This window comes from Pocillopora verrucosa, chromosome 2 (genome assembly GCF_036669915.1).
Source record: "Pocillopora verrucosa isolate sample1 chromosome 2, ASM3666991v2, whole genome shotgun sequence".
Classification (NCBI taxonomy): domain Eukaryota; kingdom Metazoa; phylum Cnidaria; class Anthozoa; order Scleractinia; family Pocilloporidae; genus Pocillopora; species Pocillopora verrucosa.
This window is the reverse complement of record NC_089313.1, coordinates 8351354-8377888: the sequence shown is the minus strand read 5'-3', so window position 1 is coordinate 8377888 and position 26535 is coordinate 8351354. Positions and strand designations below refer to the sequence as shown.

General features: G+C 38.6%; 1 protein-coding gene across 2 annotated transcripts; it reads left to right on the top strand.

Moving 5' to 3' along the window:
- Positions 1 to 475: 475 nt before the first annotated feature.
- On the top strand, positions 476 to 26535 carry LOC131771317 (tetratricopeptide repeat protein 28-like). Of its 2 annotated transcripts, XM_066162578.1 has the most exons (6): positions 476 to 551; positions 795 to 821; positions 20398 to 21532; positions 22373 to 22612; positions 22853 to 24596; positions 26321 to 26535. In XM_066162578.1, the coding sequence occupies exons 1-6, from the start codon at positions 522 to 524 to the stop codon at positions 26385 to 26387; spliced, it is 3243 nt and encodes a 1080-aa protein (XP_066018675.1). In that variant the 5' UTR covers positions 476 to 521; the 3' UTR covers positions 26388 to 26535. The 2 variants fall into 2 exon arrangements, 1 of the variants encoding a protein (XP_066018675.1); XR_010716730.1 differs by lacking the exons at positions 20398 to 21532; positions 22373 to 22612; positions 22853 to 24596.

Here is a 26535-nt window from a genome sequence, read left to right as displayed (position 1 = left end):
TCTGATCGATCTCGTGATGCAAATCCAACCGTTCCAAAAAGGATGAACACTTAAGCCTGACGTTTCCCGTTAAACAGAGTAAAATGTTTCATTTTTCATCCTTACTTTTAAAAGTGTGACGTACCAAACCGAAATACAGTCACCTATTTTTTTTTAGCATTTTTGGCTTCGATCATGCAAATCACACCCGCTAGAAAGTGGAAAGTTCAAGGAGACAAGGAGTCGATTATCACGCACATATAGCTTACCGTTTAAAGAAAGAAACTTAGGTTGTACTGTGATCGATCTTGTGATGAAAATCAAATCTTTCAAAGAGGTCAACACTAAAGCCCGATGTTCCCTATTAAAAAAAGAATGACACTTTTCATTTTTCATGTTCAATTACATCACTAGTGATAAAAATTGTGACGTAAAAAACCGAAATACTGAGGACATATTTCATGAGTGATAGGACCGGACGGGAATTAATATTTGGCACGGGGTCATAACCTACGGACCGAGCGCAGCGAAGGCCTTGCTTCATGAACGAGAGCCAAACCAAACTCACATCAGTAAGCATTTTATCATATAACCACTAACTGTTCAAAATTTCAACCTAAATAAGACGCGATAGACGGGCATACGAACATTATGCAATTGAAACTTTTCGTTATTATTTCGATTAGCCCAGAGGGGGGAAGGGAATAACCTCAAACACAAATGATCTGGATTCCCAAAAGAGAACAGAGAGCGGAAGTTCGGAAGGTTTAGAAGAGTCCCGAGTTTAATTCGTTATTTTTGTTGTTTCATTTCAGAGCATCAGCCATATAGTCAACATCTTGGTAAGTGCGATTGAAAATCTTTTCTGTTTGCAATATGTAGTTATGTCTCATTTCGAACGTAGCCCTTCATTAAAGCGGCGCGCGGTTGATGGCGCGATTGAATCGCCACCACAATGCAATAAATTCGTTCTACGGCGACTTTTTCAAATCTCTGTTTTTTTATACCGTGTAATTTATCCTCATTAACTTAGGTTATTGAGTGTCGTTCAATTTGAGAAATTGATGATCATAAAACTAAAATCAGACCTCTATTTATGCTGTGGACTGTCCCTCGCTAAAGGAAATCAGTGGCGCTTCATTACGTGGTTTTCCAGTGGCTACGATCTGCGTTAGCTATTATCTTGACTTTGTTTCAGGAGAGTTCAACGAACGATTTAGAGATGGCGGTAGATTCGAGTTGAATTTCCGCTTCCTACTTGTACACCAGCGTTTCATAGTCGAGATACTCTTCACTTAAATCTTTGTTTACCCGCGGTCGGTTCTATGGTACATATATATTCCTTAGGCCGTAATCTGTTTCTTTGTCTGTTAAAGCGCCAGTCTCGCATAAGAAGATAAGTCATGACGCTGCGCGTTCACGAAGAGAGATGTTTTAATTTTCTTAGAGAAACTGAAACGTACTTAATTTCACTGTAATTTCATACATAGAAAAAATTGAACGGATGCTTCATATCTCCACCATTCAATTGCTTTCTTCAAACCTTTATGGTTTCATACAAGATATTTCAATCTCACTAACTATGCTTGTTAAGCATTGTTTAATTCGAGAAACTGATGGTCTCTACAATCACGTGATCAAAAACTAAAATCAATCCTATATTAAGACATATTCATAATGCGTACCGTCCTTCACTGATGTCACTGAGAGGATATTCACAGTGTTACAGTTCGTGGTTTTACAGTGTGCATAATTTTTATTAGTAATTCACATGACCTTGTTCACTTTTTGTGAAAGTACCAAGATCTCGCATATGAAAGAGGTCAGTCTATGACACCGCGTGCTCACTAAGAAAGATGTTATAATTCTTTGTGAGGAACTGGAAGAAGTGTAAGAGATCACTGCGCTTACTTTTCAGATGCAAGCAGTTTATGACGCCCAGCCGTTAAATTAGTTGAGAAGTATTGTTAAGCTTTCAAATGAACTCAAACAACATTCGCTCCAAAATATGAATATTTTGTCATTGCTATTTCACAAATGCATAATTAAATGCCTGTATAAATGTGAGAGAAGGGAGATCACAATCTTTTTACTTCCATTACGTCATCACGTTACTGGTAAAATGACAACCAAAACGTTTCTCTATCTCTTAAATGGTCAAAAACGTGCAGAACTGTATTACGTCTATAACATTAGTCAAGATGTTTTTAAGGAAAGAGCGCCGACCGTTTTTCACTGTTTTTGTCGTTTCACTTTCGTAAGTATCAGCTGTGACATCGATAATTTTGTATTGTTTTTTAGGGTAGCTTTACCGTAGGGTTAACTTTAACCTTACGGTTACTTGTGGTATGAGTAACCTTTTAACCGCAAAGGCTAAAAATGATTGCTAATTTGTCGTGTCCTGAGAATATTAGCAAGTTGTATGTAGACAAACAAGATACTGGGGGGAAAAAGTTTTTGAGTTTCCTCATCCAAAACTTCTGTTTGGATCATTATGAACACGTTAGATTAAAGTTACTTATTCCCAATAATGTCTACACCTGAATGAATCAGTGAGTGAGTAAGCGAATGGCACATTTACATATCAGAGTCCCTGCAGAAACCTGTTTCTATGCTACGCTTAGCTGCGAGTTAAGAACATCAGTTCCAAATCAAAGTTCAAATGCCGGCCATCAGACAAACTTTGTGAATAAGATTTATTTAAAAATTTCAGCCGAAGGTTTACAAACAAACGATTTAAGGTGTTAAAAAAGAAACAGTCGTAAAGAATGGTTTTAATATCAAAAAATTAAAAGGTAAAAGCAGCGGGAAATGCCGTTGCGAGTTTTCAGGAGAGCGCCTTCTGGATGCGTGGATCCTACAACGTAAATGTAGTCCAGTCCATTTCCCCCACCTCTCCTCCTCTTCCCAAAAGAAATATGTTAAACTGATAACTATGACTATTGTTTATTACTGAAAGTCAAGCTACCTCCTCTCTCTGATGTCATCTGCTTTTTGCCATATTTCAGTCACTGTATGAATACTTTCAAACGGTAAGACAAGTGATGTAGTTATTTTCGAGCAAATTACCGGTCCATTCCGTCCGTTTTTTTTTATGTATTATAACAGTTGCTATTTGTGTGTTCGTTCATGCAAATAATACTCGCACGAAAATGAAAAGTTTTTTTATTACAACGGGCCATTTTTCACGCACAGATAGCTAACCGTTTGAGGACAGAAGCTTTATTTGTACTCTCGATCTGATCGATCTCGTGATGCAAATCTAACCGTCCCAAAATTAAAGGGATGAACACTTAAGCCTGATGTTTCCCGTTAAACAGGGTAAAATGTTTCATTTTTCATATTAGTTATAAAAGCGTGACGTGCCAAACCGGAATACAGTCACTTGTTTTTTTTTTAGCATTTTTGGCTTCGATCATACAAATAACACCCGCTAGAAAGTGGAAAGTTAAATAAGACATGGTGTCATCATTAGTGATAAAAATTTTGACGCACAAAACCGAAATACTGTGTGCTTATTGATTGAAAGGAAGGGCCGGACGAGAACTAATACTTGGCTCGGTGTCATGACCTACGGACCGAGCGCATCGAAGTCCTTGCTTCATGAACGAGAGCCAAGCAAACTCACATCAATAAGCATTTTATCATATTTATAACCACTAACTGTTCAAAATTTCAACCTAAATAGGACGCGATAGACGGGCATACGAACACGAAAAAATTATGCAATTGAAAGTTTTCGTTTTCATTTCGATTGGCCCAGAGGGGGAAGGGAATAACCTAAAACACAAGTGATCTGGATTCCCAAAGCACGGAGAGAGAGAAGTTCGGAAGGTTGGGAAAAGTCCCAAGTGTAATTCGTTATTTTTGTTGTTTCGAATCATTTTCAAAGCATCAGCCACATTGTCAACATCTTGGTAAGTGCGATTGAAAATCTTTTCTTGTCACTCGCTTTTTATCAGCTTTAGTTATTTAGTAAGGCACTAATTAATGGCAAAGGCCAGTAACGGCTTTTTCGATCCTTGTGTTTGCAATATGTAGTTGTGTCTCGTTTGGAGAGCTAGCCCTTCATTAAACCGGTTGATAAGTGCAATAAATTCGTTCTACGGCGACTTTTTCAAATCTTTGTGGCTATATACCGTATAATTTATCTTCATTGATTAAAGTTATTGAGTATCGTTCAATTTGAGAAATTGATGATCATAAAACTAAAGTCAAACCTCTATTTATGTTGTGAACTGTCCCTCGCTAAAGCAAATCCGTGGTGCTTCATTACCTGGTTTTCCAGTGGTTACGATCTGCATTAGCTATTAACTTGACTTTGTTTCAGGAGAGTTCAACGAACAATTTAGAGATCGCGATAGATTCGAGTTGAATTTCCGTTTTCTACTTGTACACAAGCGTTTCATGGCCGAGATACACTTCACTAAAATCTTTGGTTACTTGCGGCGGGTTCTACTGTACATATTTTTCTAAGGCCGTAATCTTTTTCTTTGTCTGTTAAAGCGCCAGTCTCGCATAAGAAGATAAGTCATGACGATGCGCCCTCACGAAGAGAGATGTTTTAATTTTCTTAGAGAAACTGAAACGTACTTAAATTCACTGTAATTGCACACATAGTAAAAGTGTACTTTTCCCTTGAACGAATGCTTCATATCTCCACCGTTAAATTGCTTTCTTTAAACCTTTATGGTTTTATTCAATATATTTCAACCTCATTAGCTATGTTTGTTAAGCATTGCTTAATTTGAGAAACTGATGGTCTCCACAATCACGTGATCTTAAACTAAAATCAATCCTACATTAAGACATATTCATAATGCGTACTGTCCTTTACTGATGTCACTGAGAGGATATTCGCAGTGTTACAGTTCGTGGTTTTGCAGTGTGCATAATTTTCATTAGTAATTCACGTGACCTTGTTCGCTTTTTGTAGAATTACCAAGATCTCGCATAAGAAAAGAGGTCAGTCTAGGACACCGCGTGCTCACGGAGGAAGATGTTATAATTCTCTGTGAGGAACTGGAGGAAGTGTAACTGACCACTGCGCTTACTTCCTAGGTGCAAGTAGTTTACGTAGCCCAGCCGTTAAATTGGTTGAGAAGCTTTGTTAGGCTTTCAAATGAACTCAAACAACATTCGCTCCAAAATCTAAATATTTTGTCATTGCTATTTCACAAACTCATAATTAATGCCTGTATAAATATAGGAGGAGGGAGATCACAATCTTTTGACCTCCATCACGTCATCAGGTTACTAGTAAAATGACAACAAAAACGTTTCTCTATCTCTTAAACGATCAAAAACGTGCAGAACAGTATTGCGTGTTTTGAACATTAGTCAAGATGTTTTTAAGGGAAGAGCGCCGACTCTTTTTCATCGTTTTTGTCGTTTCACTTTCGTAAGTACAAGCTGTGACATCGATAATCTTTTACTGTTTTTTAGGGTAACTTTACCGTAACTTAACTTTAACCTTGCGGTTACTTGTGGTATGGGTAACTTTTTAATCGCAAAGGCTAAAAAGATTGCTAATTTGTCCTGTCCTGACCTGTTGTCCAAAAATTGCCACCGGAGTGAAATGAATTCGTCGTAAAGCTTTGTGACCTCACAAATTGTTTATCATTCTCATAAGCCATGAATAGATTCATTTCAGTGAGATTCATCTGATAAGTAAGCTCGTTACTTGGTAATAGCCTGCGACAACAATATTTTGCTACAACTCATGGAATGATGTTAACCGTTGGTTGTAAAATGGCCAAAATTTTAACCGTTAGCCGTAAAAGTTATTACCCTATTGAGACCCTCCTAAAATGAATGCTGTTTTGTTAACATTTTTCCTGTGCCTATCAAGTCATGTAATATTATGCAAAAATCGCAAGCGAAGTGAATGAATTTGTTTAAAGCGACTTCATTAAACATTTGTGGTTTCACATCTTACCACTCTTCCTCATCGACTATGAAAAGGTTCGTTCCCAGCGATATTGGTATGTGAAGTAGGACCATTACCTGGTGATAAACTGCTAAAACAATCGTTTCGAATGTTGTCATGTTGCACAATGCCGGTCAGGAAAGTTTCTAGAACGCTGTAGTACTAAGGTGTATCTTTCTTTTCGGGCTAAGATTGTTAACTCTTAAAACTCACTAAATACTAGTTTGAGTCAGTATTCAATACATGGTCACCACTGATCACCACAAAAAAAAAAAAACCAAAACTAAGAAAAGGGAAACTAGATATTATGCTGATAACTATTTCTTGCCTGCTTCTTTGAATATTCGCGGTGAAAAATGATTGATTTGCCTGTGGCTGAATTTACATGTCTTTCTGTGTTTTTTTATGAAAGTGGAAGAGTAAAATCTGAGGGGACTTTCGTTTTCCAGTAATATTATCCTGGTCTAATTGTCAACATACTCAATAAAAGCACCCCGCAATCGCTGAAAATATTAGCAAGTTGTATGTAGACAAACAAGAGACTGAGGGGAAAAAGTTTTTGAGTTTCCTTACGTGATGAGTAAATCCAGAAGTTCTGTTTGGATCATAAAAAGCGTGATCAAAGTTACTTTTTCCCAATAATGTCTGCACCTGAATGAGTCAGTGAGTAAGTAGGCGGGTGGTACATTTACAAATCGGAGTCCTTGTAAAAACCTGTTTCTATGCTTCGCTTAGCTGCGAGTTAAGAACATTAGTTCAAAATCAAAATTCAAATGCCGGCCATCAGACAAACTTGGTGAATTAGATTTCTATCAAAATGTCAGCTAAATGTTTACGAACAAACGATTTAAGGTGTTAAAAAAGAAACAGTCGTAAAGAATGGTTTTAATATTTAAAAATTAAAAGGTAAAAGCAGCGGGAAATGCCGTTGCGAGTTTTCAGGAGAGCGCCTTCTGGATGCGAGGATCCTAAAACGTAAATGTAGTCCAGTCCATTTCCCCCACCTCTCTCCTCTTCCTAAAAGAAATATGTTAAACTGTTAACTATAACTATTGTTTATTACTGAAAGTCAAGCTAAGTCCTCTCTCTGATGTCATCTGCTTTTTGCCATATTTCAGCCACTGTATGAATACTTTCAAACGGTAAGACAAGTGATGTAGTTGTTTTCGAGCAAATTACCGTTACATTCCGTCCGTTTTTTTTATGTATTATAACAGTTGCAATTTTTGTCTTCGATCATGCAAATCACACTCAAAGTTCATGAGTACAACGGGCCATTTTTCACACACAGTTAGCTTACTGTTTAAAGACAGAAGCTTTTGTTGTACTCTCGATCTGATCGATCTCGTGATGCAAATCCAACCGTTCCAAAAGGGATGAACACTGAGGCCTGACGTTTCCCGTTAAACAGAGTAAAATGTTTCATTTTTCATCCTTGGTTATAAAAGTGTGACGTGCCAAACCGAAATACAGGCATTTGGTTTTTTTTAGCATTTTTGGCTTCGATCATACAAATCACACCCGCTAGAAAGTGGAAAGTTCACGAAGACAAGGAATCGATTATCACGCAAATATAGCTTACCGTTTAAAGAAAGAAACTTAGGTTGAACTGTGATCGAACTTGTGATGAAAATCAAATCTTTCAAAGAGGTCAACACTAAAGCCCGACGTTCCCTATTAAAAAAAAGAGTAAAAAAGAATAACACTTTTTATTTTTCATGTTCAATTAATCATCAGTGGTTAAAATTGTGACGTACAAAACCGAAATACTGTGTACTTATTGATTGAGTGGTAGGGCCGGACGGGAACTAATACTTGGCTCGGTGTCATGACCTAGGGACAGAGCGCAGCGAAGTTATTGTTTCATCAACGAGAGCCAAACCAAACTCGCATCAATAAGCGTTTTATCATATGATCACTAGCTGTTAAAAATTTCAACCTAAATAGAACGCGATAGACGGGCATACTAACACACCGAAAAAATTATGCAATTGAAACTTTTCGTTTTCATTTCGATTAGCCCAGAGTGGGGAAGGGAATAACCCCAAACACAAGTGATCTGGATACCCAAAACACACAGAGAGCGGAAGATCGGAAGATTGAGAAAAGTCCCGAGTGTAATTCGTTATTTTTGTTGTTTCATTTTCAAAGCATCAGCTACATTGTCAACATCTCGGTAAGTGCGATTGAAAATCTTTTCTTGTCACTCGCTTTTTACCAGCTTTAGTTATTTAGTAACTGTAGAGAGGTAAGGCACTAATGGCAAAGCCCAGTAACGGCTTTTTCGATCCTTGCGTTTGCAATATGTAGTTATGTCTCATTTCGAGCGTTAGCCCTTCATTAAAGCAGCGCGCGGCTGATGGCGCGATTGAATCGCCACCACAATGCAATAAATTCGTTCTACGGCGACTTTTACAAATCTCTGTGGCTTTATACCGTATAATTTATCCTCATTAACTAAGGTTATTGAGTGTCGTTCAATTTGAAAATTAATGATAATGAAACTAAAATCAGACCTCTATTTATGGTGTGAACTGTCCCTCGCTGAAGGAAATCCGTGGTGCTTCATTGCGTGGTTTTACAGTGGCTATGATCTGTATTAGCTATTAACTCGACTTTGTTTCAGGAGTCAACGAACGATTTAGAGATCGCGATAGATTCGAATGGAATTTCCGTTTTCTACTTGTACACAAGTGTTTCATGGTGGAGATACTCTTCACTTAAATCTTTGGGTACCCTCAACCGGTTCTACGTTACATGTATATTCCTAAGGCCGTAATCTGTTTCTTTGTTTGTAGAAGATAAGCCATGACACTGCGCGCTCACGAAGAGAGATGTTTCAATTTTCTTAGAGAAACTGAAACGTACTTAAATTCACTTTAATTGCATACTTAGTAAAAACATACTTTTCCCTTGAACGAATGTTTCATATCTCCACCATTAAATTGCTTTCTTCAAACCTTTATGGTTTTATACAATATATTTCAACTTCATTAGCTATGTTTGTCAAGCAATGCTTAATTGGAGAAACTGATGGTCTCTACAATCACGTGATCAAAAACTAAAATCAATCCTATATTAAGACATATTCATAATGCGTACTGTCCTTTACAGATGTCAGGGGTTAATCGCAGTGTTACAGTTCGTTGTTTTCCAGTGTCCATAATTTTCATTAGTAATTCACGTTACCTTGTTCACTTTTTGTGAGGGTACCAAGGTCGAATAAGAAGAGAGGTCAGTCCGCGTGCTAATGAAGGAAGATGTTATAATTCTCTTTGTGGAACTGAGGGAAGTGTAAGTGATCACTGCGCTTACTTTTTAGATTCAACTTGTTTACGAAGGCCAGCCGTTAAATTGGTTGAGAGGTATTGCTAGGCTTTCAAATGAACTCAAACGACATTGGCTCTAAAATCTAAATTTTTTGTCATTGCTGTTTCACAAACTCATAATTAAATGCCTGTATAAATGTGGGAGAAGGGAGATCGCAATCTTTTTACTTCCATCACGTCATCAGGTTACTGGTAAAATGACAAACAAAACGTTTCTCTATCTCCTAAACGGTCAAAAACATGTAGAACTGTATTGCGTGTTTTGAACATTAGTCAAGATTTTTTTAAGGGAAGAGCGCCGACTCTTTTTCACTGTTTTTTTCATTTCACTTTCGTAAGTAACAGCTGTGACATCGATAATTTTTTACTGTTTTTTAGGGTAACTTTACCGTAATTTAACATTAACCTTACGGTTACTTGTGGTATGAGTAATTTTCAAATCGCAAAGGCTAAAAATGATTACTAATTTGTCTTGTCCTGTCTTGGTACTATTAAGTCATGTCATGTTGTCCAAAAATTGCCACGGAAGTGCAATGAATTCGTCGAAAAGCTTTGTGGTCTCACAAATTGTCTATCTTTCTTATCAGCCATGAGTAGATTCGTTTTCAGCGACATTCATCTGGTAAGTAAGCTCGTTACTTGGTAATAGCCTGCGACAACAATATTTTGCTACAACTCCGCATGGAATGATGCTAACCGTTAGTCGTAAAATGGCCAAAATTTTAACTGTTAGCCGTAAAAGCCATTACTCCATTGAGACCCTCCTAAAATGAATGCTGTTTATTATACAAAAATCGTAAGCGAAGTGAATGAATTTGTTTAAAAGCGACTTCGTTAAACCTGTTGAAGGCCTAAATGTAATAACTGTCCTAAATGTAATACAGTCCTAAATGTAATAACATTTGGTCCTAAATGTAATAAGCCTCTAATGCAATCCTTTAACTCCTTCAGTGCATTATTGATATGGCGGACATCCACCTTGAGATGTTAAAGTGGCAGCTGTTGCACCTAAAAACCGCTGACCAGTATACATGTCACACTACGGGCTCGCTGATATCAATCGGCGTCCTTTTACTTGCTAGACATAAGAAATATCAGCAGTCGAAGTATGGTCCTTTGAGCGGTTTATTGATCGATTTGATAAAAAGCCTAAAGTAGGCTAGTGCTTGGCTAAAAGCTCAATAGGATGGAATCGATTGGTACGTAATCATTAGGATTTTTTGGAAAAGAAATTGACTACAATTGATGAGCATGTTATTGTTGATGTTATCGTTCGTGTTAAGGTCTTTAGTAGTGATGCACCATTTTAGAGCAGTCTGAATGATTTCGCTGTGTCACATGTTAATCCAAAAGAAAAGTATTATTATCAATAGTGTTACTGAAATTTTGCACATCGATGTTATTCAGTGTCAATAGATTTTAATGAAGCATTTGAGTTCATTTTAAAGAATGACTATCTTGATTTATTCAATTTTGAGCCTGGGATATTACATTTCTAGCCCTCTATGGCTTTACTCCACCTCAGTAATCAGTTCATGTACCATATGACTATAAGTGGAAACTGTTGAGCTTTCTTTTTTCATTCATTTATTTATCTATTCATTTTCTCCCCTCACGGCGGGGAGAAGAGATGAAGACAAAAAATTAAATATAAACTTGAGATCAACGGTTCGGGAACTGATGAACCCGTCATAAGGGGCTAAAGGAAAAAAATGAATGGTTTATTAGACCATCAGCTGGCCATTATGTGTTGAATGTTGTAGATGAATGGTTCAATTTGACTCTTGCGTGGAAAAAAGGCAACATGTCGAGACCTGTGATCGTGAAATGGGATCATATATGATCGGTCAGTAGATATCTTTCTCTGTAAGTCACTTTATCATATGGCTAGCAGTGCGCGGGCAAGATGAAGTAAATCCTGTGTTCTGATTGGCTACCTGAGCGAGCATGATGGGCCCATCCACGCCCGCTTGGGATTCCCCGTATTGACCCCACGCAAAAAACTTACAAAGTTCGTAACTTTTGGACAATGTCGGCATATACATAGAAAGAAATAAACGACCCTCTTGGATTCATTGTGTTGCAAACACAGTTGGCTTTCACTATCGGCTCTCGAAATAAACAAGCCATTCTTGATTCTTATCAAAGCGAAATCCAGTTTGTTATACAAGAAATCCTTTAATGATTAAGCCAAGAGAATACAAACTCTCTTGACCAAGCTTGTTCGGTCAAGATGACTGGATATTAGCCTCGTTTTTTTTCTACCTTTTTTATGGACCGAGACTTCGTCTCAGTCCATAAAAACGCAAAAAAAAAAAAAGAAAAGAACTCGACCAATATCCAGCCATTTTGACCTCACGCTTGGTCAATAACGCTTATTAATATGTTTTATGCAGACCCATACAAATCTGGCAAGGGAAGACAGTACAAAAAATGCACTTCCGAGCCTGGAATTTGTCTACTGTATAGGTCAGTGGACTTCCTTTTCCTTGTAATTTGGTTCATGAAGTGTTAACTTCAGCACTGATTACACAAGTATATCGTCAAAATCTGTTACACTTAATTGAGAGTGTGAGCCCACGATATAAAGAGAGCTATTGATCAGCGTTCTCATTGCTTTTGCGTCCCTCAATTTGATGCCAAAAGCACATCAGTATAAGGTTTTGAAACCAATGCTTCTCAACCTACGTCTTTAGCGAATAAAGAGACCCTGATTAATATCAGCGAGCCCGCAATATGCCATGAATATTGGTCAGAGGATTCTTTGGTGCAACAGCTGTCACTTTAATATCTCAATGTTAGCGCAGTTAAACGATTGCATTGGAGGCTTATTACATTTAGGACCGAACGTTATTACATTTAGGGCTTCATTACATTTAGGACCAAATGTTATGACATTTAGGACTTTATTACCTTTAGGACAGTTAGTACATTTAGGACTTCAACAAAACCCTTGTGGCTTCACATCTTACCAATCATCCTCATCGGTTATGAAAAGGTTCGTTTTCAGTGACATTGGTATGATATGTAAGCTCATTACTTAGTAATAAAAGCAGATATTATACTGATGAACGTTCCTTGCTTGCTTCTTTGAATACTCGCGATGAAAAATGATTGATTTGCATGTGGCTGAATACAAAATTTTCTTTTTTATGAAAGTAAAATACTAAGTTATGAGGGTGCTTTGTTTTCCAATGATATTATCATTGTCTAATTGTCAAGCTACGCAATAAAAGCGCTCCGCAATCGCTGAAAATATTAACAAGTTGCCTGTGGAGAGATAGGAAACTGAGGGGCAAAAGTTTGCGAGTTTCTTCACGTGATTAGTAAATCCAAAAGTTCTGTTTCGATAAAAAAAAAAACGAGATCAAGTGTACTTATTCCCAACAGCGTCTACACCTGAGTGAGTGAGTGAGTGACTGAACATTTACATATCAACCTTTCCACAAAAATCCATTTCTACGCTTTGCGTAGCCACAAGTTAACAACATAATTTCACATCGTAGTTAACTGCCGGTCATCAGGGAAACTTTCGTGAGTTAGACTGCTATAATTAGAATTTCAGCGAGAGTTTTACAAATGTTTTAGGATGTTAAAGAAAGAAACAGACTCCGGTTAAAGAATGGTTTCAAAATCTAACTGAATATATAAACCATCAGGATGTTATGAAAGTTTGCGTTCTCACCTGAATAACAAAAGAGTCGCAGTTAAGGTTAGTTAAAAGGCTGAGGTTTTGGAATAGAGGGAGAAGTCATGACTGTCTTTCATTCAAGTTTTTTCTGTTGTCACGGTTTCACTTTCAAAAGAAACAACCACGAAGTCGGCAACTTGGTAAGTGCAAGTAGAAGGATATCCAGCATTCTGTCATGTACTCAGTGAATAGTAAACGTAAATTGTTAAATTAGAGTAATTTTGCACGAGTAACGTTTTAATTAATGGCAAAGCCTGCAATGAATCAGTCCTGTTCTCTCCGTTAAACTTTTTTCTGTGACTATTAGGTAGGGTAACGTTGTGCAAAATTCGCTACCGAAGTGAGATGGGTTCGCTACAAAGCGACCATGTCAAACCTTTGTGGTCTCACATCTTATCAATAATCCTCATCTGCTATGAAAATATTCGTTTTCAAGGACATTCGTTGGATAAATGCGCTCACTACTTGTAAAATGAACAATCTTCCTCTGATGGGTCATCTCAGCCGAACCTCTTTTTACTGAGTGTTTGCAATAGCAACTCCGCCTTCATGACATATGGCACGATGAATCCCAAAGATCGAAGATGGAATAAACAGCTGACACAATCCCTCTTCGTGTGTTGCTCTTTGATTCACTAGCTACAATATCTTCTCCACGTCCACCCATGCAAACTTGTCTTCCTCTGTATTCCACTTGAGGCTAAGAGCACTCTCTGTTGGAAGTCATTCAAGCTCTACATTGACCACTGATCTGGCTCTTTCAGACTCTGGAATCACAGCCAGCACTTCTCTATCATTGCTATGCCACTTCCTCAAGCGAAAACCGCCTTTCTCTAACAACCTGCGTAGTTGAATTGCTAAAATTGACTGCTTTTTCTGTGGTACTTGCTGACTTCATCATGTCATCTACTTACTTGTTGCGCTTCACTGTCGCTTCTACTTTTGCATCAAACCCCTCCTGATTCAACTGGTTTGTCTTCCTAAGACAGAAGGTAGCAACGCTTTGTGAAGATGTAGCACCAAATAGATGTTTCTCCATTCGATACTCTTCCATTTCCTTTTTTCAGGTTCCCATTCGGCCACCATAAAAATATATTAAGATTTAAAAAATGTCACAATCTTTTCGGTCCACCAGAAATTGGTCAAACATTGCTTCTATGTCAGCAACTACTAGTGCTGTTTGTCCAAACTTTGCTGCACAATCATGAACCACCCTCACCTTGCCGGGCTTTAACAGATGCTTTACTGGGTAGTAAGGACGGTACCACGCTGGTTTATCTCTTGTGTTCAATTCTTCTTCAGGAACTCTTTCTACATGTCTTCTTTCTATAAAGTCGTTCACTGTCGTCCGATACCTCCTCAAAAAATACTTCATCCTTCATAAGACACCTCTTCAAAAACAGAGCTCTTCGCTCTGCCATCGCCGTGTTGTTGAGTTTGTACGGTGGGTCGTATCGCCAGGGCAAGGAAACTTGAAAGTGTCCATCGACTTGCTGCAGAATCCCCTCCATAATCTTGAGAGCTCTCCTATCTTCGACTGATGCGCAAACTTTGGTATCTACTTCTGTGTTGTCAAAGTCTGTTTCCCATAGCCTTTCTAACTGCTAGTGTAATTCTTCATTGCGAATTTCGCATTCAGTTTTGCTGTCCAATAATATACTAAAGTCCTTCCGATGAGTCAATTTATCAGTGGATCGTGTTAAAGGACCTCGGTCTTCAGCATCATCATCTGATCGCTCATTAAATCTTCCACCTTTAATCATTAGAGTAGCACACACTTTCATCTTCCAAGTCGGGAACATTGTCGTGAACAATAGGACCCTTTATGATACGAGACAAAGTCGGACGACTGCGCAGCGGGAGCCCGATTTGTTCATCACTTGTATGACTACAGACTCCGCTCAGTCCTATTACCAATACATATATGATCATAATGAATTCAAATAAGTTACTTTGTTATCATAGCTGATGAGAAACCGGGTACTTCCCGTTATGTTGGTGGTTGGTCTGGAGGAGAAGCCAAATTCGTTCAGTCTGCCAGATTACAAGGCAGGAGGAGAAGATAAACTAGTCGCGGTCAGTTATCGTTTAGGATGTACTGTAGTAGGTCCTGTTGGGGGCCCAAAGGATGGCCCAAATTGTTCAGCAAATTCTCACGTATCATAGACAGTCCTATTGTTCACGACAATGTTCCTAACTTGGAAGATGAAAGTGCGAGGGTGGTTCATGATTGTGCAGCAAAGTTTGGACAGACAGCACCAGTATGGTGGCTGAATGGGGACCTGACATCACGAGTATGATTACAGACTAAACTGGACGACATAAAGTTCCATTACCAATTAATTATAAAAATTACAATTTTCGAGAAAAGAAGAACAGCCAGGTTATGAAAGAAAAGAAAAAAGATTTGCCCTAAAAGACTAACAAAGGAGGCGTAAACTGTTTGATTGGTTGATCATTTAAAACTGCAACTTTGAATGTGATTGACTCATTGAACTGTCCGATAACCAACGCTTTGGATAAAAAAGACTGTTCGATAACAATTTGGCAAGTGAATTAGTGGAACATGAGAATTTTTTTAAAACCAATCACAATCGAAGAAATTGCAATTTTTATACTTGATTATGGTAATTGGGCCGAGTGGAATCCAACTCGGTTTGTAATCATACGAGTGATTAAAAATTTCCGAAAAAAACAAATACATTTCGAACGAACATCTCAGGTAGAGACAATGTGTAAAGTAAAAAGTTACTCCATTTTTTGAATTCCCGCAGTTTTCTTTTTTCAGGATAAGTGGTTGTTGCTATGATCAGCTTGTTAGCTGAGCGGACTTGGTATGATGCTGCTTCAATTGTCGGATTACAGGTGTCCGGTTACAGCCAACTGTACGATTACACTGTCCGATTACAACTGTACAGAATGATTAGTGAAAAATAACGCACATAATGCACCTATCACATTTGAGGAAATTGTAATGGTTATAATCAATAATGTAACCAGACATGTTATGATCACTGCACTTACTTTGATTTGAACGCCATACGATAAATCCAAAATAAATCTCTTAAGATTTTTTCGTTCTATTTCTGACTAATTCATGGTTAAATGCCACCATAAATAGAATAAGAGGGAATTACAATTTCTATTAGTTCCCTCACGTTATCAGACAAACTTCTCAAGTGTTATTTTAATCAAGACTGAAATGCCAACAAAAAAGTTTTCGTTTATTTTAAAAGATGATAAACGAACAGAATCATAGTGAATGGTTTTAATATCTTAGCATGCCCTCACGGTGTTTGAAAAGTTTGTGTTTCAATCCATTACTTAAAAAAAGTTACAGTAAGGGTTGGCTGGCTGACTGAACAGTTTGGAATGTTGGGAAAAGTCCCGACTCTCATTATTTTTGCCGTTTTACTTTCGAAGTATTAGCCAAGAGAGGATACCCAAAACAGAAGTGACCTGGATACCCAAAACATAGGGATACCCAAAAAATCTGTGACAGCGTAGGTTTCGGAATGTTGGGAATACTCAATTTTTTTGTTTCAAAAGCATTACCTACATAGTGAACTCTTGGTAATTACGATTAAAGAACTTTTATAGGTACTCGGGTTTTATCACCTATAGTACTGTTATTTAGTCACTCTAAGGAAGTAAGGCTCTAATGGGAAAGCCTTATGAATGTTTGCAGATCAAGTTGTGTACAATCGAAATTGCAGAAACTGATAGTTTTGACAATTACGCTATTAATTTGTTTTAAAAAAGCAAATCTATTTACTCCATTTCTGATGTCATAGGATAATCGCGGTGTAAGAGCTCGTGGTTTTCGAATCATTAGTTATTAAATTGACCTCGTTTACTAATTGTGAAAGCGCCAAAGTCTTGCGTAAGAAGATAATTCAGCCTATGACACTGAGAGCTCACGAAGAAAGATAATGTATGTTCTGTGAGGAACAGAACGTTACTTGACTGATTTCCTATAATCTTGTCATAGTGTTATTGACCAGAACGCTTACTTTTCAGATAGATGTAGGCTTCGAACCTCTACCATTAATTCGGTCAATTGCTTCGTTAGGCTACACAATAAACCCAAACGTCTTTTGTTAAAAATCTAGAGATTTTTCAGGTCCTATTTAACTAACTCATGGTACATGCCTGCATAAAAGTGGGAAAAAGAGGATTACAATCTTTTTGCTTCAGTCACGTTATGAGACACACTTTTGTGAATTAGATTACTGAAAAAAAAATTTAACCAAAACATTTGTCCGTATTCTAAATAAGGAAAAACGTGCAGAATCGTATTGTGTGGTTCTAAAATTAGTCAAGATGTTTTGAAAGTTTTTGATCTCTTCCGTGTAACAAAATACTTTTTTAGTCTTGTCCTTTCCTGTGACTATTAAGTCATGTTAAGTTGTGCAAAAATCGCCGCCGGATGAAATGAATTCGTCTCAAAGCCGGAGTTCGTCAAACCTCTGTGGCTTCACATCTTGTTCATCATTCTCATTAGCTAAGGATAGATTCGTTTTCAGTGACATTCATCTGCTAAGTAAGCTCGTTACTTGGTAATAGCTTGCTACAACAATATTTTCAAATGTTCCATGCCATATTGCAGAATGTCGTGAAATCTTCCATGCAGTCATGGTAAAGGTTACCTCCCCTGTTAGCCTAAGAATTGAAACGCTTAAAACGCAAGTGCATTGAGCTTAAACCCAACAGGCTTTATTGTAAATACGTTCAGACGGTCGATAGAAATGCAGATGGATTCCATAGGCGCGAACATTTGCTCGAATTGGCATCCAGGCTGGCGCGGACAACGCTTTCCCTACTGCGCTTGCGCATTAGAGTATCAATCGCATTAATGATAATTTACATTTGTAACAATGACGGCTGTAAGGGAAAGTATCCCAAAACGATACTCCGACGAGGTCTTTTCAACCGGACTTTTATTCAGATGAAGACAAGAACAAAAACCAACGACTATTAACTTTATCCTGTCGTTGTGACAGCCGTAGACCAGGTCACAAAGCGAGTCGAAATTCACTACGTTGGAATCCTTGGAATCTTTGGAATCTTTTTATGTGATACTTGCAGCTTCTCTCTGTGTCGTCGAGCTTTTACTCAAGTTTCTGTCGCTTGGTAATTTCATTCTCCAAAGATTCTTTTAGCGCTCTTGATTTTCCTTTTCAATAAAGTAATTATTAAGCTCGTGATAAAATAACTTGACAGAATAAGTTTGGTTGCGCCATTTGTCAGTGGGCCTCATGACACCGAAACCTCCACTTTTGTTCTTTGCTCGCTTTAGCTCAGCACACATGGTCCCAATCTTTTTCCTTAAGGCATTTGTTATTCGATTGTAGACGATGATGCCTCTAATACCCGTTTGTTGCAAGATTTTCTCCACAACTGCAGCGAAGGTAGATTCGCCACTTCCTTCTCCATTCTCCTTAACAATTGTGTAGAGAAGATAGCTAAAAAAATTGATAAACACAACCGGTATCAGACCTATTCGAGACTTGCTAGCAACAAAATTTTAGTATTATATGAAATTCCGTATCTCTGAGAACAAAGGGAAAAATCAAATCGCTCAATTTATTTATGATACTACTGACTTGTTAATAATGCATGTAAACGAAGGTAACGAGTGGCCCTCTGATCTTTCTCCCGCGGCTTTTACGGATCCACAGAAGTAAAACCAGTGAGAGTGCTCCAACTTGAGCGGCCATTTGACCTATCTAAATCGGTCGCAAACTAGACGAATTAGATACCAAAATAAAGGAAATGTCTCGCTCCATTGGAATGTGGCGGTAAAATTGGGGAGTACTATATCACGGGCGACGAGCGGAGGAAGAAGAATAGACCAAAATACGACTTGTCAGCGGGGAAACAAATTTAATAATTCATATAGAGACATATCAATTGTTGTTACAGAAAACAAAAGGTGTTGTAAAGCAGAAATGTTAACAGTATACTTCGCTAATTAAAATATTTAGCGATTTTTCAAAAGTGTTGATGACACATATATCTTTTACTGCTGTATTAAACAATGGAGGCATCGGAAAAGGCATTGGTGGCATTCGGAAAAGCACCAAGAAGAATTATATTTACGTTTTGTAACTTGCAAAAAGAATCGTGTTGTAAAGCCAAAATGTTACCAGGTTATACTTCGCTACTCAAAAATTTAAGCAATTTTCCACACGCTTTGACTGGAACAATATTTTTACTGCTATATTAACCAACGAAAGCATCGGGAAAGCATCGGTGACACAAGTAAAGGCATCAAAAAGAATGATATTTACGATATGTAACTTGTTTTATGACAAAAAAAAGTATCTTGACTTGTTTAAGGCATTAATCACAGTTGGTTTGCTTTTCACTTGAATTTTGCAATCTCGACTTTCGATTCCGGAAAAATGAAAAGCTGAGCAACGCAAAAAAAAATTCGTTCTAGATTTTTATATTTTTAAAGTCATTAATAAGTTTGTATCCACAGCCTTTAGATAAGAAATTTAAAATTTCCATCAGCTGTAGTTTTTTTAGTGATTATTATATATATTTAATCGCCTCGCTTCACGTGAAAAACACTGAGCTTCGAGAAACGGCCAAGTTAAGGCTAATGTGTTTACCGTGCTTGAATATTTATAATCAGGGCCACTCGTTTAGGAGACCTTTTTTCAAAAGATCCAGACATTAAAATAATTCTGTTTTCCGTTCGATAGGCTTTTGTTAACAGTGAGTTTGATATGTTGATACTGCAAAGTTCTCATGGCAAAAATCAAGATAAATGCTGTTTTGTTTTATCTATGTCCTGTGATTTGTCATGTTGCGCAAAAATCACTATTTGAGTAAAATGAAAGGTGACAAACCGTTTTTCAAACCATGGTGACCTCAGATCTTGAAAATCATCCTCATCAGTTACATAAGGATTCGTTTTCAGCCATATACTTCAGATAGATAAGCTCATTACTTGGTGATAAACTGATAGGACAACGTTTTCAAATGTTCTCACAACGTTGTAGGTAAAGGTTTATCAATTCTTCTTGTTTTTTTTAAGAAACCCGCGACCTTTTAAAGCCCCCCGATTGATGGCGAGACCCCCCGACACACGACCATTAATCAAACTCAAGCATGCGTCATTTTTTTTACTTGATAAGATGAACAAACGAAACAGCTGGATCAAAAATCACTTAGAAAACAGTTGACTTTGACAGCGTGACAGTCACACAGTCCGTTTCGAAAAAACTGTACATGTCAAATTAATTTTTACAAGTTTCACCGAATGTGATCCGTTGATGTGCTCCAGTTGTACTTATATACGCCTCTTCTTCGCGTATTTTTAATTTTGTTTTAAGTCGATATTGTGAATTCTAACACTTTCAGTACAGTTTGTTTGTAGTGACTCATTATGAATCTAGATTATCGACTCGTGTAGTATTTTTAGTTTTGTTACTGAAAATAATGTTCCCTGATAACAGGATGGAAATGGAAACCTAACAGCAGAAGCCATGATAGCTTTCATAAGCATCGCCTTACTTGTTGCCCTGTTTTTGCTCAACTCAGATTGCATTCAGAAAGCCATTGAGATATGCAGCGAATGTTTGATTTTGCTAAATAGAACCGATCAAAACAGCAAAGACCAATTTGATTCAGTATCGCTACAATTTTACAGCGACATCTACACAGTTCTTTTCAGCGCTTATCGTCATATCTCTGACTACATAAGTGCGGAAAGATACGGCAGGAAACTGTTTGTCTTATACAGCGAGTCTGGAATTATGCTTCATAACCTTGGCGAAAACCAAAAAGCGAAAGAGTATGTTGAGAGAGCCCTAGCCATTACAACCGAAATTGGCGACAGAAGCGGAGAAGCATCCTGTTACGGAAACCTTGGAGCGTTGCTTCAGTCGCTCGGGGAATGCGATAAGGCTAAGGAGTATCTCCAAAAAGCGCTTGTCATCAGAACTGAGATTGGCGATAGAAAAGGAGAAGCAAATGACTACGGAAACCAAGGTACTGTGTTTCTCTCGCTCGGCCAATACGACAAGGCTAAAGAGTATCTCCAAAAAGCGCTTGCCATCAGAACTGAAATTGGTGACAGAGAAGGAGAGGCAGCTGACTACGGAAACCTTGGTACTGCGTTTTTGTCGCTCGGCCAATACGACAAGGCTGAAGAGTATCTCCAAAAAGCGCTTGTCATCAGAACTGAAATTGGCGACAGAAAAGGAGAGGCATCTGACTACGGAAACTTGGGTACAATGTTTGTGTTGCTCGGGCAATACGACAAGGCTAAAGAGTATCTCCAGAAAGAGCTTGTCATTAGAACTAAAATTGGCGACAGAAAAGGAGAAGCAACTAATTACGGAAACCTAGGTTATTTGTGTGAGACGCTCAGGCAATACGACAAGGCTAAAGAGTATCTCCAGAAAGCACTTGTCATCACAACTGAAATTGGCGACAGGAAAGGGAAAGCATCATGTTATGGAAATCTAAGTACAGTGGTTTGGTCGCTCGGGCAATATGACAAGGCTAAAGAGTATCTCCAAAAAGCGCTTGTCATCAGAACTGAAATTGGCGATAGAAAAGGAGAAGCAGCTGATTACGGAAACCTAGGTTTTTTGTGCGAGACGCTCGGCCAATACGACAAGGCTAAAGAGTATCTCCAAAAAGCGCTTGCCATTAGAACTGAAATTGGCGACAGGAAAGGGAAAGCATCATGTTATGGACGCCTAAGTACAGTGTTTCTGTCGCTCGGGCAATATGACAAGGCTAAAGAGTATCTCCAGAAAGCGCTGGTCATCCGAACTAAAATTGGCGATAGAAAAGGAGAAGCAACTGACTACGAAAACCTAGGTACTGTGTTTTTGTCGCTCAGGCAATACGACAAAGCTAAAGAGTATCTCCAGAAAGCGCTTGCCATCACAACTGAAATTGGCGACAGGAAAGGGAAAGCATCATGTTATGGAAGCCTAAGTACAGTGTTTCTGTCGCTCTGGCAATATGACAAGGCTAAAGAGTATCTCCAGAAAGCGCTGGTCATCCGAACTAAAATTGGCGATAGAAAAGGAGAAGCAACTGATTACGGAAACCTAAGTAATTTGTGTAAGTCGCTCGGCCAATACGATAAGGCTAAAGAGTATCTCCAAAAAGGGGTTGCCATTAGAACTGAAATTGGCGACAGAGAAGGAGAGGCAGCTGACTACGGAAACCTAGGTACTGTGTTTTTGTCGCTCAGGCAATACGACAAAGCTAAAGAGTATCTCCAGAAAGCGCTTGTTATCAGAACTGAAACTGGCGACAGAAGTGGGGAAGCATCATGTTGTAGAAACCTAGGTCCTGTGTTTCTGAGGCTCAGCCAATACGACAAGGCTAAAGATTATCTCCAGAAAGCACTTGTCATCACAACTGAAATTGGTGACAGAAAAGGGGAAGCATCATGTTATAGAAAACTAGGTACTGTATTTAAATCGCTCGGGCAATATGACAAGGCTAAAGAGTATCTCCAAAAAGCGCTTGTCATCACAACTGAAACTGGTGACAGAAAAGGGGAAGCATCATGTTATGGAAAACTAGGTACTGTGTTTAAGTCACTCGGGCAATATGACGAGGCTAAAGAGTATCTCCAAAAAGCGCTTGTAATCAGTACTGAAATTGGCGACAGAAATGGAGAAGGAACTGGCTACGGAAACCTGGGTACAATGTTTCTGTCGCTAGGCCAATACGACAAGGCTAAAGAGTATCACCAAAAAGCGCTTGCCATCACAACTGAAATTGGCGACAGAAAAGGAGAGGCATCTGGCTACGCAAACCTCGGTACTGTGTTTCTGTCGCTCAAGCAATACGACAAGGCTGAAGAGTTTCTCCGGAGGGCGCTTGTCATCAGAACTGAAATTGGCGACAGAAAAGGGGAAGCATCGTGTTATGGAAGCCTAGGTACTGTGTTTTTGCCGCTTGGGCATTACGACAAGGCTAAAGAATATCTCCAAAAAGCTCTTGTCATCAGAACTGAAATTGGTGATAAGGAAGGGGAAGCAGCAGATCTTGCAAACCTCGGAACTGTGTCTAGAACTGTTGGAGATTATGAAGTTTCGGAAGTATTCTTGGAGAAAGCTTTATCCATATCCAGAGATATTGGAGATAGAAAAAAAGAGTTCGAAATCCTTCAAAGTTACGCCATTTTGTATTTATTGCAAAATAAAAACAAAGATTCCCTTTCGTGTCTTCATCTGTGCATTGAAAAGTATGAGAAGCTGAGATATTTCTTGGGCGCCAATGATCAGTTCAAAACATCATTTCTGGAGGAATCAGGAATATTTCCCTACAAACTGCTTTGTAGTTTGCTTTGTGACAACGGAAATGCTCGGGATGCACTTTGTGTTGAGGAGTTGGGTCGAGCTAGAGGCCTATCAGACTTAATGGCAGAGAAGTACTCGGTTGAAACGCACATCTCTGCTAATCCACAATCTTGGTTTGGGATTGAGAACATTTTTGGAGAGAAAAATAACTTTACTTGTCTGTACATTTCTTATTTTTACAATCATCTGCATTTGTGGATCCTTAAAACAAGTGGAGTCCGTCACTATAGAAGGATATCACTAGAAGAGAATCTAGTTCAGGCTGGGTTGCCCAAAGATTTGTCTTTGAGTAAATTTTTGGATCACAATTTCCGGAGTCTTGGTATTTTGCCCACCAATGATTGTGAAGATCGGTCTTTAAATTTGGTTAAATTACAACCTCTCTCCCCCGCAAAAAAGAGCTCAGCAAGACTGCGACTCGTGGAGGAGGACGAGGATGAGGACGAGGATATGATCTATCTTCGTCTATCACAAAGTCTACCCTTGTGCTACAAAATGTTTATTGCTCCCGTATATAATGATTTACTTGAGGAACCTGAAGTCATCATCGTTCCTGATCGCAGTTTGTACAAAGTTCCCTTTGCTGCACTGAGTGAAAAGGAGGGAGCCCAATACCTGTCGGAGACTCATAGGATCCGTGTCATTCCCTCTTTGACAACACTCAAGATTATTCAAGATAGTCCAGAGGACTATCACAGCAACACTGGTGCCTTGATAATAGGCAACCCTAAGGTCGATTGGCTGCCGTCATTACCAGGTGCAAGAAAGGAAGCAGAGATGGTCGGAAGACTGGTGGGTGTTCCGCCTCTGGTAGAAGAGGAAGCAACGAAGCAGGCGGTACTTGAGCGAATATGTTCAGTGGGCCTGATTCATTTTGCTGCCCATGGTAACGCCGAAAGGGGAGAAATTGCCCTCTCCCCCATTCCTACTTCCAACAGTCGTAACGCTAACCTACCTCAGGAAGCGTACATGTTGACTATGGCTGATGTCTCACGAGTGAAAGTCAGAGCTAAACTGGTGGTCCTTAGCTGCTGTCACAGTGGACGTGGTCAGATAAGAGCCGAGGGAATTATAGGAATTGCCCGTGCGTTCTTAGGATCCGGTGCTCGCTCTGTGTTGGTTGCGCTGTGGGCCATTTCAGACTCAGCAACAGAGCAGCTGATGAGTCGGTTTTACGAACACCTTGTCGAGGGGGAAAGTGCCAGTGAATCCCTTCATCAGGCCATGAAGTGGATGAGAAAAAACGGTCTTACCAAAGTGTCTGAGTGGGCTTCATTCACGCTGATTGGAGATGACGTGAGGTTTGAGTTTGGCGCGCGCAGGTGAGACTCAGTCCGAAAAGATATTTCACAAATTAATTAAGTTAGGTGTGAAGGTGGCTTTGGTTTAGCGGTCGCTGACCGTCGGCTGAGATCCTTTGTTACCTTAACCATTTCCAACCTTGGCGCAACGCGGTCGTTTGTTTTTGTTTAGAACCACCGCTTTTGTTTAAATAGCGCCTCTAAAGGGGTCAGTTATTACAACATTGTCAGGTTGTCTCGAAAAAGTTTCTGCGATTTCTCCGATGAGTTTAGTGAGCTTGTCAAAATAATTATGTTTAAAACAGTTCTATACGTTTTAATCCGGTATAGAATCAGATTAATCCATTGATTTAGTAGATTCCGAGGTAGTAAACGCTTATGGATCGGTTGTTGCTAAAGAGGAACACGAAAATCCTTGCGAGCATTCCGAGGAAGGTGAAATGTTGATCCATCATGCTTTCATTCATACATCAATTTTTTTCATTGAAGTTTGCCATCCTTGTTAAATAGGAACAAGGGTCAGTTGAAGTTTCCTGCGCATGGAGAGGAGCTTGTGCTCGAAAGAGTGATCGAGGTTGTTGTCCATGCAAAGCAGCAAATAAGAATTGTTATGCAAACTGTCAGTGTCGCTGACGTTCCTGCAATGAAGTGACTAAACGTCCGGCAGCTGGACACGTCAATAATTGAACGTCAGGCAGTCCGATGTTTTTCCTTATTTCTCTTCGAAATCCAAAAAGATTTATACGAAAATTTTCTGCCTCTATTTACAATCTTCAAGCGCTTCCAGGCAGCCTAAAATTTAGAACTTGATGTTTCCCGCTAACCCTGTATACAGAGTACGAAACCACCCAAGCGCTTGACACAGAAACTTTTCAATGACACGGCTGGACACGGTCCTCAAATAACTCCATATTTCTCTTTGAAATATACTAATTTTCCTTAGAAAATATTCTAACTTCATTTACAATCCTCAAGCGCTTTTAGAAAGTGGAAAAATTCGAACGTTGTCCGTTTCGCCGACCCTGTACACAGAGTACGAAGAGGTCCAAGCGTGACACGTAGGAAATTTTCACCGGACACGGTCTTCGAATAACTAAACGTACGGCAGTCTGACATTTTTCCATATTTCTCTTTAAAAAATACCGATTTCTATTGGGAATTATTTTATCTTTGTTAAGAATCCTAAAGCGCTTCTAGAAAGTTAAAAAATTCGAACGTTGTCCTTTTCGCCGACTCTGTTCACAAAGTACGAAGAGATCCGATCCGATAGTAACTATTAAAAAAATTTTCTTCGGATTCTACCGGAAAAAATTCAAAATACTGTCAGGAAACTGTAAAATGACGAAAAGCAAATTCATTTACTATAAAACAGTTGACTATATGTCCAGGATGGCTCTTGAGACAGACGACTTTGGAAGGTTTACAGTAATCTGGGAATTTCTTGTTACAGGAAATTGGGTCGAGGCGTGCGTTGCATCAAGGGTGAAAATTGGGTTTTTAACATCAAGGCTAGTCCAATACATCTATATACATATATATATATATTTTTTTTCTTTTTTCTTTTCGGAGAGTTACTATCGACGCTATCTGGTGTAAATATAGAATCTCGAAAGGGCCTTTCTGCCAATCACATACAAGTGCCATTTATATTTTTACATATTGAGCTTGGTAAAATAGCATTTTTTCCATATCCAAACTTTTAATTTAATTTTTTTAAAAAATTGTTGCTTTTTACTTTTTTACAGAAAAAGAGACCCCGACAGAGTTAATAATGAGAATCAATCGAAGGAAACAGAGCTAAAAGACTTTTAGATGGATAAATTAAATAGAAACAAGAAGAGAAAATACTCTATCCGGTATTTTTTCGAAATTATAAAAAGATCTATCCCAAATAATAATAATAACAACAGTTTATTAAACTCTTTTGCAGTAACTTACTGAATTAACGAGTTATAATACA